Source organism: Carassius gibelio, chromosome B23 (assembly GCF_023724105.1).
Source record: "Carassius gibelio isolate Cgi1373 ecotype wild population from Czech Republic chromosome B23, carGib1.2-hapl.c, whole genome shotgun sequence".
In the NCBI taxonomy this organism is placed as follows: Eukaryota; Metazoa; Chordata; class Actinopteri; order Cypriniformes; family Cyprinidae; genus Carassius; species Carassius gibelio.
Genome location: NC_068418.1, coordinates 25,412,772 through 25,427,748, shown reverse-complemented (window position 1 = coordinate 25,427,748; position 14,977 = coordinate 25,412,772). Strand labels below are relative to the sequence as shown.

At 36.5% G+C, this 14,977-nt stretch overlaps 2 protein-coding genes across 2 annotated transcripts; both read right to left on the bottom strand.

Annotated features, from left to right (window-relative positions):
- Positions 1 to 361: 361 nt before the first annotated feature.
- LOC128011827 (uncharacterized) lies at positions 362 to 3,781 on the bottom strand. The gene is made up of 3 exons (XM_052594563.1): positions 2,245 to 3,781; positions 1,785 to 1,954; positions 362 to 945 (listed from the first exon to the last, which is right to left on the bottom strand). Exons 1-3 carry the CDS (start codon positions 2,399 to 2,401, stop codon positions 475 to 477), a joined length of 798 nt encoding a protein of 265 aa, XP_052450523.1. The 5' UTR covers positions 2,402 to 3,781; the 3' UTR covers positions 362 to 474.
- A 1,904-nt stretch (positions 3,782 to 5,685) lies between these two features.
- Positions 5,686 to 13,092, bottom strand: ppm1ka (protein phosphatase, Mg2+/Mn2+ dependent 1Ka). Its single transcript, XM_052594562.1, has 7 exons — positions 12,965 to 13,092; positions 11,364 to 11,779; positions 10,520 to 10,620; positions 10,102 to 10,267; positions 8,927 to 9,071; positions 8,485 to 8,619; positions 5,686 to 7,851 (listed from the first exon to the last, which is right to left on the bottom strand). The coding sequence occupies exons 2-7, from the start codon at positions 11,753 to 11,755 to the stop codon at positions 7,720 to 7,722; spliced, it is 1,071 nt and encodes a 356-aa protein (XP_052450522.1). The 5' UTR covers positions 11,756 to 11,779; positions 12,965 to 13,092; the 3' UTR covers positions 5,686 to 7,719.
- Positions 13,093 to 14,977: the final 1,885 nt, after the last annotated feature.

Sequence of the window (14,977 nt, the reverse complement as noted above, 5' to 3'; positions counted from 1 at the left end):
TATGCACACCCAGAGACTCTTTTCTGGCTACACTACTGATATACATACATATATGTGTGTGTGAGAGAATAAAGCTATAAAATATATAAAAATAATAATAAAATAAAATACTTCTAGGGTTTTATTTTGCTTTCAAAATATGTGTTAGATTACGATTTTTTATTTTTTTATTTTAGTGCATTTCAGCGTCTTTATTGAAGATTCCACTGTACACTTACACGATGCTGCCACCTGCTGGACTGATGCAGTATTTTAACTCAAAAGCGGATTCGATGGCACTTCATCATGTCAAACTAATAAAACAGTCAGGGCTTGTTTTAATTATCCATCATCTAACATCCACAGAAATAATACACTGACATGATGTTCAAATTGTTTTATTATCTAACATGTAGATTATATCAAAGCCTCCACCAAGAAAAATAGTTCAGTAAAACATCTAAAACAAACAAGAACCACATTTCACCGTATATATTAGTGTTGATCCTCAGTTTTGAGCGCTCTCTGTTCGTGTCTCTTGGACGCTCGGGGAAGTCTCTCTGAATCCTGTGCTTCGTAGAGAAGAGCCATGATCTGTCTGCGGACGCGCATCTGGACGCTGGGGTCTCTGAGCAGACGGTACTCGAGGGCCACCTGGCTGGAGAAGACCGCCGCGGCGTCCAGAGAAGGGTTCTCCAGGACCTTAGCGGACATCTGCTTCAGCACCTCCAGCTTCTGCAGCTCGATGTCGGGTTCAGAGGAGCGTGTGCGTTTGCCGGATGTGCTCCGGGGAGACGGAGAGCACGAGGCTGTTTCCTCAGGGATGCCGGTGTCTGGAGTGTCAGGCATCGGGGAGAGACACACACTGATGGAGTCGAAGCTGTCCACTTCTTTATCCGTCTCCTGAGACATTTCATCCGACTCGTCCAGAGCGTCCTCCGCTTTATCAGAGGACGGCAGACCCAGCTACAAGAAAACAAGGGTGTTATGACTCGTGCAGTAAATGTAGAAATACAAAAGGAGTTCACTGTATAAAACTTTCACTTTCACTCTATGAAATGTCATTTTTTGTAAAAAAAAAATAAAAAAAAAACTCTAAACTCTAAAACTGTAAAATTAAACTGAATTAAGAAAAATTATTTATATTTTATAATAATATGCATTCATTTGTTTCCTATTGGTTTTGATAATAAATGTGCATTAAATAATGAAAACAGAAAAATTATTTAGAATTTCTTAAAAGGCCAAATTAAAAAACAAAACATTTAATTATTAAAACAAAAGTGTAAAAGAACTCAATTTATTACATATGCATTTTAATTACTAATTACTAAACTGAATTCAGTAGAATTAAAACTGAAATTTTGTTAAAAAGAAATTATAAAAAAAGTATTTGTTAAAAATAATAAATTGTTTGGGAACAATTCATAATTATTAACTACATTAGATTCCAGCACTATTAATCCATTATTAAAATCAAAAGTTATTTTTATTAATGTTATTTAAGGGACTTGAGCAATCACGGACTAACAATAGACAGTTGTATTCATTAACTAACATGAACAAATATTAATAAATACCCAAACAATGTATTGCTCATTGTTAATAAATGTTAGTTAATGCATTAATTATAGTAGTTAAAAATCGGAACCTTATTTAAAAGTGTTAAATTTAACACGTTTCCTGATTAACTAAACATGCTTTTTGGTCACTAAAATGTAACTAAAAAGAATGCAGAAAATGTTACTGTTAATTGTAAAATATCATAGAGCTCTGTGCATGTTCTGCTGTGTTTGCAGACGTACAGTGGTCTCGTGCCGCCGATGAACGATGTGCGGCTTCAGGAAATCAAGGGCCCTCAGGAGCCAGCGCTGCCTCATCGTGAGGGGCTTCCTCTCGCCCGTGTTTGCTTTAGGTTTCTTCAGTCTGGCATATTGAGTCCTCAGAGACGCCACCCGGGTCGCCACCGCCTCCACTGAGAAAATAACACATTTCATAGATGCATTTTAAAATGCATAATGCAGATCCTAACCTGTGCATGCTGTTTAAAGGCAATCGAGAGTGCTTACATTAGAAAAACCCATGCAATTAATTGTTAGTTATTGCAACAAATATATATCTCTGCAACTTTAGACTAGTTTTGTGCACCAGGGTCACATTTAATTTTAATTCCTTAAAAGATATTTCGATTGCACTTAAGTTCTTGTTCTGTCTATGCACTCATTGAAGGTTTGCACGAGCTGACTGCAGGTAGGTAACCCTCACCGGGCATCTGCAGCGCCTCGGAGACCTCCCTCCAGCGCTTGTCCTTCTCCTCTCGGTTGTGGTAGTCTGCGGAGGAGATGTCGTACAGACATGCAGACTGCTGCCAGAGCTCGATCAGAGTCTCCTCCGCCTCGGGGGTCCACGATCTTCCAGTCATCGCGAGCGGAATATACTCTAGTCTCGCCGATCACTGTGCTACGGTCGCGGGCCTCATTTACATAATCGCTGGGAACGCGCGGGCGCGTGAACGAGCGCAGCGACGCGACGAGACTCGAGTTTTATGGATCGGAAGACTGGGAATCTTTTACTGTCTATGGAATATCCTTGTTTTAGAGTAATGGTGGCTTATAAACACCCGTGAAGCATGCATACTGCCACCTAGTATCTCGGAGTGTGTAGACAGAGCAGGGTTGCCAGGTTTGCACAACAAAGCCCTTCCAATTGTTACTCAAACGCCCAAAACTAGCCCGAGGGCGTTTTTACCCTGACGAAAATGAACCAGGGTTTTGCTTTAACCATATTTGTAGTAAAACTTCTATTGTGGTTATAAAAATGGTAGTCAATACGACAAAAAATAAATAAATAAATGATTACTACAATTTTACTATGGTTAAACCATAGCTATTTTTGGTAAGGGGACGGGGTTCCATCTGTAAAAAATAAAATAAAATAAAATAAAAGTAAATATTGTGTTCTGAAATACACTCAGAACAAAATGTATAAAAGCTTTTGTACATTTTTGCATTCTTTAGGTACAAATTTGTGCCTTTTGAAAAGGTTTCGCCCCAGTGACAACTTTTGTACCTTTTTTTCTGAGTTTACACGTTTTTTTTTTTTTTTTTTTTACGAGGTTCCTCTGGTAAATTGGGGCTATATGGGAGAGCGGGGGTAACACTTTTTGACTTTCTCAATTTGTGTTAATCCACATGGGGTTCAGAATATAATTTCATCATCCACAGTAATTTTACAAGTGTCTAAAACAAATATGTCGCTTTGTTTAATAATTACATTATTCAGGTTTTCTTTTATTTAACCTAAAAAAATAAAAGTGAAGTGAGACAACATGCCCCGTAGGTGGGGTACATTGTAACATCTGAGGGGCACGCTGTAACATGACAGCTTAAAATATTATCTGATCTCAGGAAAAAATATAGGCTATATATATATATATATAGATCAGTGTGTCCTTTTGTTGGGTTCTTGACCTTTCATGTTTTGGTGGTGACGTTACACTGTTAGTTTTGACTGTGTGTTCATTAAAAACACATTTAGCTTGACCAGCGAAGCCAAGTAAAAATAAATAAAAGTTTCTTAGAAGTCCAATTTCTGATTAAATGTATATTGTATTGCTTTAGCATCACTTATAATGTCAGATCTAGTAGTATTGTATAAATCAGATGATTTCAATAATTTACAAATCACATAAAAAGTTTCATCTGAAGCAACACAAAGACCACAGACGTCAAGAATCAGCATATGAATCTCAACAATGGTGAATCAACAAAATACTTCATGCTACAATGCATGAAAAAATTGCCTTTTTCAAAGCTATTGTAGGTTGTATGAAAAACACAAGGTGGCTGAATTTGCATGCTTTTTAGATGCATGTAAATGAAGCTTATAGACATTATACTAAATTAAATTTTTTAAAATTAAATCAAGCTTTGATTATGTTGGTGAATGGCCTTTCCGGAGTCCCGATCTGAATCAAATTCAATTACTCTTTGACTGTATATGACTGTATTTAGTGTAAAAAAACAAAACACAGGACACTAAATTCAGATCTAGGCTTTTGCAGACAGTTGAAGTCTGAGGACACAATGGCAGAACATACATGCACGTAATATCAGTAAAGGAGTCTCATGCTGTTCTCGTGTATTTTTAGCCCACCGACTCACAAGACATGTGGGATGTGTTTACCATCTACAGATCGAGCCATAGTTCACCTTACGCTCCAAAGTTCAAGGACCAAGATTGCCGTGGGCCACTGTTGAACTATTACAAACTCTACAGCAATACACTTTCCTCAAGTTTGCTATATCAAGCAGCCCCTTACCAAAAAGTAGTGTACTTCAAGTTTATAATATTAAGTATACTTAAGTAAAGTTTGAGTATATTTTATTTAAAAGTATACAAATGCTTGTAAGTGTACAGTTTTAATACTCATTGGGACTAAATTGGCCCACTTTCTAGTATATAAAAGTATACTTTTAAGTATACTTTAAGTATAACAGTAGCAAATATTGAGTACACTACTAGTTTACCTCTATGTTTGTAGTTTTTACTGCAATTATACTAAAAGTGAACTTTTAGGTACACTGATAGTTTACTACGGTAATTAAATACTTTGTGAAGTATAGTCTCAGTAAACTACTAGTCTAGTAGTTTTATACTGCAAGTATACTCATGTGTTTTCTTTAAGTGAACTTCACATCATACTTTAAGTACACTACTATGTCCCTATTTAGGTTTTAATGTGTATATATGGTGTTACATGAATATCTGAACAGACAAAACATCCAAAGAAAGAACAAAGAAAACTGCTTGTAAACAAAAACATTTTATACTAGCAGCTTCATGCATTATTTTTTTAAATACTTTGATGTGGGTAAGTTTCATTAAAAAAATAAATAAAATTGTAAACTAAAAGCTGAAAAAGACTATGAATTGGATTCAGAATGATAATCAAAACTTAGATGGTCAACTACTTCATCGGTAAATTTATTCCATAACGTTACAGTTTTGATGCTGTTTCATGTCAGATGATAATGTTACATGTGCTAGTATCTTGTGTTTCTTTTTTCTTCTTCACTTGTCTTTTTTTAGAAATTCTGTACAGAAGATGTGTACTAGCGCCCTCTAGTGTATAACAATGAAAACACGGATTCTAGGAGTATAGCTCACATATATTTTTGTATGTATAAGTCAAGTATACTTAAATGTCATATTAAGTATATTTCTGAGGAGTACATAAAGCCCATTTCTGAGAAGTACATAATAAGTAAACTAAAAAAATACTTTCCTAAAAAAAGTATACTAATAGCACACTCAAAAAGTTTATTTTTCGTAAGGGGCATAATGGACGTTTTTTTTGTTCAAGAAGCGAATAAGGCCAAAGCCAAGCGACTTACAAATTGCCTTCTTTACTTTTTAAATTCACATTCCTAGTCTTAATTATCATTGCTTGTTTTTCTAAAGAAAATAAATGATTGTCTTTGTAATCTTGTATCAGAATGTCATAAATCGCCTCCAATTCCAGATCCGCATGCACTCCTTTATCCAAAAAGTATCCAATGCTTAGTTGCAATATGAAGCAACATCTGGGACATTTGTTCTAAGCTACAAAAGTTTTAATGTGCTTCTGCTGATAGCATATGAAACATAATTAAAACCATTCTAGTGTGCTGAAATGAGTTCAGCAGAAGAAAGTAGCTCACCATGTTTCATAGCAGTTTTTATTTCACAGGAAGTTCTCTACAATCGTATTTCATAACTGACATGTGATACCATCAGCAGTGTAGAAGATATTTATACTACACTGAGAGAGTACACAAGCCAATCTCTCTAAAACAGTACTGTACACCAATGCAAAACTTTGGGATCAACTTAACCAAATGTCTTTAGTATTACCCACTTGACTTGATTTGTCAATAAAATCATGTGACAAAGAAGTAAGGCACTAAAAATGTCCATTGTGCTCAGATAACTAACATTTTACACTTTTAGGGTACATTTACAGGACGTCTGTACTAAAAACTTAAAACTTTGCATACAGACACCAATGTCGTCAGAGTGATCCCAGTTCATGCGGACCCAAAGAAAATGACTAAAAACACTGTATTATGCCAGGCCTGTAGATGGCGATGTCACTTTGCAATGAAACATAAACATTCTTCGATATGTAATCAGGCATGCCTTTAGACTGAATACGTAATATGCATTTGCATGATGTCACCGGTTTTACAAATTAGCATTTTTAAAGTTTACATGGAGACAATAACGGTATAATTTTCAAAAATGCGCACTTGGAAACATGTTTAAAAAAGTTTGCGTTTTCAGGTCCCCAAAATGGCATCGTCGTGCAAATAAACGACCAAAACACCAGAAAGTTTTCTGTATTTCATTGTTGAAAAGGGTGTTGTGTCAAGTAGAATCAGTGTAAAAAACTTGAACATGAGAGAAATCTTGACATGTTCATGCAAAACACTCGATTATGCGGATTCCTATTGGAATGACTCAATTTCACCCGCAAAATTTGCTGTGCAACGATAAATGTGATACACCTTGATAAAGTGCAAATAAATCACAAAATGCAAACTTGCAACAAAAAAAAACGGTGTGCACACAATGCGTGTATTTTACTAAACTACATCGCCAACTACTGGCCCGGCATGAATAATACAGCGTTTTTAGTCCGTGTAAATAAGGATGAAATGAAATTTTCAAAAATGCAAATGCAGCTTTTAAATTTTTAGAACATTGTTGTCATGCAAATGAACAATTAGTCAGATAAAACCAGTCAATTGTTTAAAATAGAAAATACAACATCATTAAAAAAATAAACAATTACTATTTAACATAGTTATAATCATAATTATTATTATTACTATTATGATGTATTAACTATTTATTGAATGCGTGTGCACCTATGGGTTATTATATTCCACAAGTTACTTTTATATTCAGTAATAGCATAATAATAACTCTCAGAGGGATTGGCATGATATGGACATTACAATGTTAATGTATTTGGTCTTGGCAGAATAGATCTGCTTCGCTGCTGCTGCTGTTGCTAATACATCCATAACATGCTGCTGTGAGCATGTAAGAAACATTGCTGCTCCAAATATAACATACATGAAATAACCCACATATAGTGTACATGAATCATCTTGCAGCAGGCCTATACAGGTGGAGCTGGGGAAGGTGGAGGGCTTCTGAAGCAAGCTGCAACTGCTACGGTAAACCCTAGTCATATATTTAAATGCTGAGCAGCGAGCTCATTGGTTACCGATACAGGAGGGAACCAATCAGCTGTGCCATGTGATAATGATGTCATTAGGACAGATTGAGTTATAAGTACTGTATTGGAAGGCGCCATCTAGAGTTTCATGCCAGAACTCTGTATAAACAGTTTTAGCCAATAAATAAAGTTATAAAGACTCATTTGTTCTAGATTTATTATTTAACTTTTGTTTTGATGGGCCTCTATCAGTGTTGACACAATTACATACACAGAATTCAATCATCTTATGTTTCGAGAAAGAAAGACGTATTTATTTAACACAATGAGTGTTCCCTAACAATAAATAATAATCCACCAGTTTTACTCTCGCTTAGGATGGAAAGTTGCAAAAGAACAGTTGTTTTCATGATCTTCAGACTGGAGTTCATACAGTTGGACTTTTGTTTACTATGAGAACAGGTTGTTATTGGGAGTGTTTTTCTCTTGTTGAGATGATCTTTTGACCACCGTTAGGACCAGCGGCCGATGGAGGCAAAGTTTCGGCTCATGTTGTACGTATATTCGCCGTTCTGATGTTTTCCCCAGGCTCCAAACGGGACGACAATGACTGTGCTGTTGTCCTCCGAGCCGTACTGCAGAGCCTTAACAACACAAACTCAACTTTAGGAAGACGAATCTTAACACCGTTGTGTAACAAAGTAGCGTTGTCAAATAAAAATTCGAATTTCGAATATATGTCGAATTTGAATGCAAAAAACGTTGCATTTAAATCTTAGATGTGCGTCAGGAAGCCTTATCAGTGGCGCATGAAATGCAATATCTATTTAGGTGTCATTGCATTTTAATCCTTTTGTAACCCATTCCAGTTAAACTCACTAGATTTGGCGCTGTTCATTAAAAATATTGCGCAAAAAAAGAAAATCAATGCGGAGAAGGTCTACAGCAAAACTGAAGCCAAGCCATTCACACAGAATGCACATTTATCGCATTTTTTATAGGGACATCTTTTACTGTTGCACTCATGTCTTGCAATTACGAATTAATGTAAATTCAACTCAAAGTTTTGAGACTTTATGGTATTTTTTCCCCATCCCATGAAAACAGTACTCTTTGTGATTGGTTTTCGGTCCTTTATATTTAACTATACAAACACATATATTCAAACGTAGTTTTTCAGCCATTTCGACAGCAAAGTTATACCTCATTCAATTGATGGGCAGAATAACTTCAGTATCCCATTTTTAGTTTGTCAGATTATGATTTAAATTTTAAACCTGCTCAGCGATGACGTTTGCCGCCTCGGTGGGGTCGTGGCACTGGTTGATGACATCACAGATCTCCTCGTTGGTCATGATGAAGTTGATGCCGTCGGTGGTGAGAACCAGGAAAGAGTCGTGAGCGTGATGCAACTACAGACGTGAGAGAACAATGAGAGCAGATTTGACAGGTTTTACGAATGGAATTTAGCACTATTTCATGTTTCAAGTCACTTAAAGGAATAGTTCACACCAAAAAATACAAATTGAACGAAGGTCTTATGAGTTTGTAATGACATGAGGCTGAGTAATTAATGACAGAATTTTCATTTTGGGGTGAATTAACCCTTTAAATGCTGATCAAATGTTTGAAATGACACAAAATGAAATAAAGCACAAGTTAAAAGCCAGACTTTTATTTTGAAATAATGCAGTTGACTATAATTTGACAAGCGCATACTAGAGTTCGAGTGGTCTCTGGTTCTGCGATCACGCCGCTCTTCTTCAGGTCGAAGTCTCCGATGCTGCGGGTCATTGCCAACCGGCCGTTAACGTTTGCCTGACCGACGCTATTCCAGGTCACAAACCCACCACTCTGACGAATCCTACAAACACAGATATTACTTAAATATTGGGTAGGTTGCATTCATTTGAAAAAATATATATATATATATAAAATACAGTAAAATCAGTAATATTGAGAAATATTATTGCAGTGTAAAATATCTGTTTTCTATGTGAATATATATTAAAATGTAATTTATTTCTGTTATCAAAGCTGTATTTTCAGCATCATTCCTCCAGTCTTCAGTGTCACATGATCTTTTAGAAATCATTCAAATATTCTGATTTACTGCTCAAGAAACATTTCTGATTAAAATTATTACAAACATTTCTGTTATTCCAAATAAAATGTAATATAAGAATTTAACTGTGAAAAATAGAAATGCTGTTATTATAGCTAACTAAAACCAAAACTATTAAAAATATACTTTTGTTTCTAAAAATAAAAGTTTACTGGAATAAAAATTTTATCAAAAAAAAAAATCAGTTTAGTTGACGAGGCTAACTTAAAAAATGGGGGAAAAAACCCAACCTACATAGACATATTTAATATTAAAAATTAAAAACAACAAAATTACTATACCTAAAATGAGAGAAATATTAATATATTAATACAAACTATAATAGTATGTAGCTAACACCACAAACACAATACTATCTTAATTTCTTTCATATTATATTTAGAATCTTTAAATTTGTTGATTGTAACAATAAATTACACTGTATATCAAGATTTTGTATTTAGTGCAATGACATGTGTCCAAATCATTGGTACGGTCCAATTACTGGCATTTACAGGCTAATCCAAGATATTGTGACAAAATGTGGTTAAAACACTAAGTGGTCAGAACAGTAACCTAAAACAGAAGTGTTATTTAAGTGATACACAGAAATTGTCCTGCAAACGAACGCTTGAGTAACACTGCACGCACGGTTTTTATGGATGTGAGTTGTAATGTGAGTTGCAGGTCTTTGCTTTTATTAATAGCACATAAGAGAGCGCTCTTCTATCACGAAACATACCAGAACGTGTTATTCCTGGAGCGCTGGTGTGTGTGTGTGTGTGTGTACCTGTGTTTCTCATCTTTCCTATCTGGCGTGTGGTCGTCGGTGAGTTTGCGCACTTTTCCCTTCCTGCACAGCAGAGCTCGACTGTCTCCCACGCTGCCGACGACCAGCTCGATCCCGTCTCGTAACAGCGCCACCGTCGCCGTCGTGCCCACCATCATGAGGGAGGCTGGAGCACACACACAGACACACTTTACTGGAGTGTGCATCAATGCATCAACTGACAGACGCAGGGTTCCCACTCTAAACCGAATTCCCTGACTTTCACTGATTTTCCATGACTTTTCAATGACTTTCGGAATTTCTATGACCTATAATTAACAGAAAAAACCCTGGGAACCCTGTATGTTTAATGCAATGCAAGATGCTTTGGATAAAAGCGTCTGTCAAATGCATAAAGACAAACGTGAGTTTTTCATACCGTTGCCGTACATCTGCAGCTCCGCTGACAAAGCTGCATCCACTTGCAGGAACGCTTTAGACACAACTGCTTGTAAATCTGTTTCCACCTCCAAACAATCCCTATAAAACACAAAATCCTCGTCATTTCATTTACAATGATGCATGTTTATCCCTTACATTAGATCCTGGGTTGGTTGTTTTTTTTTAATGTGTGAGAAAAATATGTATATTAATGTTAAAGTGTTATTGTTTTTACCAGATTTTTATATTTAAAATAGTGTTTTTAATGTTCAAATTTACTAACCTTTTAAAATATTTGTTAAATACATTAAAAAAAAAACGTGATCATGTTTATTTGTTTATGTCATGTGTGACAAATAAAATGTTTACTGTTTCTACCAGATTTTTTTATTTAATATAGTTAAATATTATAGTTATATTATTTAAATATATAGATTTTATAACATTCACATTTTGATTTTTTTGTATATTTTTTAAATAAAGTTTTTAAACATTCTCATGTTTTTTTTTGTATGTATTAAGATGTATTTATTTAGTTTTCAATATATTTTTTAAAACATTCACATTTAGTTTTTTTTTTTTATTAAATAAAAAAACAAATTTACAGACATGTTTTTTATGTGCAAGAAATATAGTAGGTTTATGTTAATATTAATTCATAAAGATTTTACCAGAATTTTTTTTTTTTTTTTTTACTTTTTGGTTGATTATCACTATTATTATTATTGATTTTTAGTGTTAAATCCCATTTAGGACAAATTGTCCTGAAAAAACCGTGAGCAGAATGTCAGTCTTCTGCAAGGGTCAAACATGTTTAACTGAGCTGAAGGTCAGTGCTGTACCGGATGTGCTGCTCCATGTGTTTGTGACAGAAGTCCGCGGCCTGTGGTCCTCCGTGTCCGTCGAACAGAGCGAAGAAGAGGACGTCATGCGTGAGTCTGCTGGCCTGGAAGCGGTCCTCGTTGTCGCGCCGGCGGCCGATGTGGGAGGCGCAGCCCACCTTGGACAGGCTGATTTGTGGGATGGGGGTCCCATAGCGGATGCTGGGAGGCAGCAGGATGGGCTCCTCTATCCGGTTATCCCAGATCCCGAAGGAGTCCCACGTGGCTGGACGTCCGCTTCCATCCACGTCCAGACGAGTGCTGCTCCACCGGACCCCCCCACTGGTGCTCCGGCCCACCGAGGACAGACCGCATCGGAGCAGACGGGACACTGAGGCCACTGAGACGGACATCGAGACGATCCTCAGACGGGACTCCTGTCCATAAAATCAAACTCACAGTCAGTGTGTTTATTTCAAGGTGTCCTTTTCACATGTTACATGCAAGTAACCCTAAACCAAAGCCTAACCTTAGAGTAAGTACATGTTACATTGCTAAGAATTCATTTGAACAACTTTAAAGTCGATTTTCTCAATATTTAGATTTTTTTTTGCACCCTCAGATTCCAGATTTTCAAATATTGTTCTGTCCTAACAAGCCATGCATCATAGAAAGCTTATTTATTCGTCTTTCAGGATGATTTATAAAGCTTAAGACTGTTTTTGTGGTCCAGGGTCCCAAATGATAAAAAAACTAAACATTATTTTGCGAACTTAAAGTCAGTTTGTGTTGATCGGAATGACCCCTAGTAGTAATAGTGACCTCTTCAGCCCAAGTTCACATGCACGAGCTGTGCTCAACTGCTGATCTTTGAGGGACGTGTGTTTCGTGTCCAAACAAACACAAGCAAGCACAAGACTGTAAAAGTGACGTCACTGGACCATGTGACATTGACTCTGACATTGATGTTGTATCATAACAAGAACACGTTCTGCAATGAATGTTAATGTTGCATAATGCACAATTTAAATCACACACACACACACACACACACACACACACACACACACACACACACACACACACATATATATATATATATATATATATATATATATATATATATATATATATATATATAATTATCTTTGTTTCTGAGGTTTTTGGTATTTATTTATTTTTTTACTTTTTATCTTAAGTTATTTATTTAATAATGTTTGTTTGTGTTTTACTTTGCCGCATTTGAATTATTTTTCTAAACCTTAATTTAACTTTATGCCTGTATTATGTGAAAACAGTAAAATAATTACAACGCTTACACACCAAAAACAAAGGTTACACCAAACAAACTACACCAAAATGCGCAAACAACATGGATAAACAAATTTTATATTTGATATATGTATGTTTTTAGTGTTTTTACTTAAACAGCCTGGTAGTCTAATTAATAAATATAGTTAAAGTCCCAGCAATAATAATATAACGCAGTTTTTTTTAAGTATTAATAATTCGTCAAAACATTTAGGCTAATGTAACGATACCAGTTTTCACGGGATGCTTCAAAAAAAGTCACTGCTTATTACAAACGCAAAAATAAATGAAAACAATTTACAGTAACTTACCTTCTGCAAATAAGCAGGTTTATCATTTAGTTTGCAAAGTTGTCGGTGTCCGACTCGGTGTCCTGTCCAGCTGGAGTGACACAAACTAAGTTAAAGTGTGTCAACTAGTTACATTAATAAATAATCCTGCTCCAGGGGGCGCTATGCGGCTCACAAGATTTTGGAGTAACTGAAACTCTAACCAGATAAACGCAAACGGCTGTGATTGGTCGATCCTTAGCAGCGCTGAGCAAAGTCACACGTATCAGATGCCAAGCGGTGATTCAGAAGCGGGTATGGATAATAATTAAAACCGAAATTATAGCTGAGAGACACTTTGGCAATCGGTGAATGGGAATTAGGGAGTGGACAATGAAACGTTAAGAAATTATATTTAGACTAATCCTACCTGACCAATCAGAGACAGCGTACTAGCTGCTAAGCCCCGCCCTTCTGAAACACATTCTACGCACTTGTTAAATTTCTGTAGCATACACAGAAGGGTATTCACATTCCATTACACGACAGTATCCAATCACAAGCCGCCTTTGCACTCTTCTCGTCCAATCAGATGGGGGGTGTGTGAGGGTTTAGCTCAAGCTTCTTCTGTTTTTTGGTGCCACTGTCCAACATCATTTTCTTACCGAATTGAATTCGAACTGTTTGATTTAATTACATGATAAATTGAATGTTTGGTGTTACTTATGATTCCAACATAAAACAAAACAAATTTCAGAACATGAGTCCCCAACATATTATTGTATTATGATTAACAATTTCTCTGTATAGCATCAAACAACAAAAAAACATTTTAACTGAACTAAAATGTGTAACAGTGCCAAATGTGGTTGATTTAAACATGTATTAGGGACAGAAACACTACCAGTGTGTGTGTGCTTGGACTCTTATCTCTCCCTCACACACACACACACACACACACACACACACACACACACACAGATGGATCACAGCATGTTTCTGCTGTAAACACAGCAGAAGTCCTGAATAAAAGATCAGCAAGTACTCAAAACTCAAACGTTTTAATACACTATAAATAACTTATTCCTGAGGAGACCATAACATGAATTGCAACAAGATTCACGTTTTCTTAAGCAAACAGCAGCACTTGCTTGGTAACAAATAAATGTTAGGGTAAGATTATGTTTTAAGCTGTGTGCAGTAAATGAAATGCTGCACTTACTGTAGCACATCTAGGAATCAGACTTGTGGCAACACGTCCCGTTTTCTGTAGGATCTAGAATGAAAATTAGCAGGCCAATGGATCCAGAATGGGTGCCGTGAGAATAAGAGTCCAAACATCTGATCAAATATCGTGGATGGATTTTAATTTGACAACATGGGCTCTGAACTCTCGAACTGATTCAAATGATTCGCGATCCCGCTCCGAACTCCCAAACTGACTCAAATGATTCGCGATCCCCAAACTGACTCAAATGATTCGCGATCCCGCTCCGAACTCCCGAACTGATACAAATGATTCGCGATCCCCAAACTGACTCAAATGATTCGCGATCCCGCTCCGAACTCCCAAACTGACTCAAATGATTCGCGATCCCCAAACTGACTCAAATGATTCGCGAACCCGCTCCGAACTCCCAAACTGACTCAAATGATTCGCGATCCCCAAACTGACTCAAATGATTCGCGAACCCGCTCCGAACTCCCGAACTGACTCAAATGATTCGCGAACCCGCTCCGAACTCCCGAACTGATTCAAAGGATTCGCGATCCCCAAACTGACTCAAATGATTCGCGATCCCGCTACGAACTCCCGAACTGATACAAATGATTTGCGATCCCCAAACTGACTCAAATGATTCGCGAACCCGCTCCGAACTCCCGAACTGATACAAATGATTCGCGATTCCCCAAACTGACTCAAATGATTCGCGAACCCGCTCCGAACTCCCGAACTGATTCAAATGATTCGCGTTCCCCAAACTGACTCAAATGGTTCGCGAAAAACACAGAAACTCTGGTTACAATCCACTAAAATAAAAGTTTGGTCTAACT

Excerpts from the sequence above, each read along its gene's own strand:
- LOC128011827 (XM_052594563.1), bottom strand. The coding sequence starts at position 2,401 with ATGACTGGAAGATCGTGGACCCCCGAGGCGGAGGAGACTCTGATCGAG. Across the intron at positions 1,955-2,244 it reads CGAGGCGCTGCAGATGCCCG|TGGAGGCGGTGGCGACCCGG; the intron begins GTGAGGGTTACC and ends TTATTTTCTCAG. Across the intron at positions 946-1,784 it reads ATCGGCGGCACGAGACCACT|CTGGGTCTGCCGTCCTCTGA; the intron begins GTACGTCTGCAA and ends GTTTTCTTGTAG.
- ppm1ka (XM_052594562.1), bottom strand. The coding sequence starts at position 11,755 with ATGTCCGTCTCAGTGGCCTCAGTGTCCCGTCTGCTCCGATGCGGTCTG. Across the intron at positions 10,621-11,363 it reads CACATGGAGCAGCACATCCG|GGATTGTTTGGAGGTGGAAA; the intron begins GTACAGCACTGA and ends TGTGTTTTATAG. Across the intron at positions 7,852-8,484 it reads CAAACGTCATCGCTGAGCAG|GCTCTGCAGTACGGCTCGGA; the intron begins GTTTAAAATTTA and ends TGTGTTGTTAAG.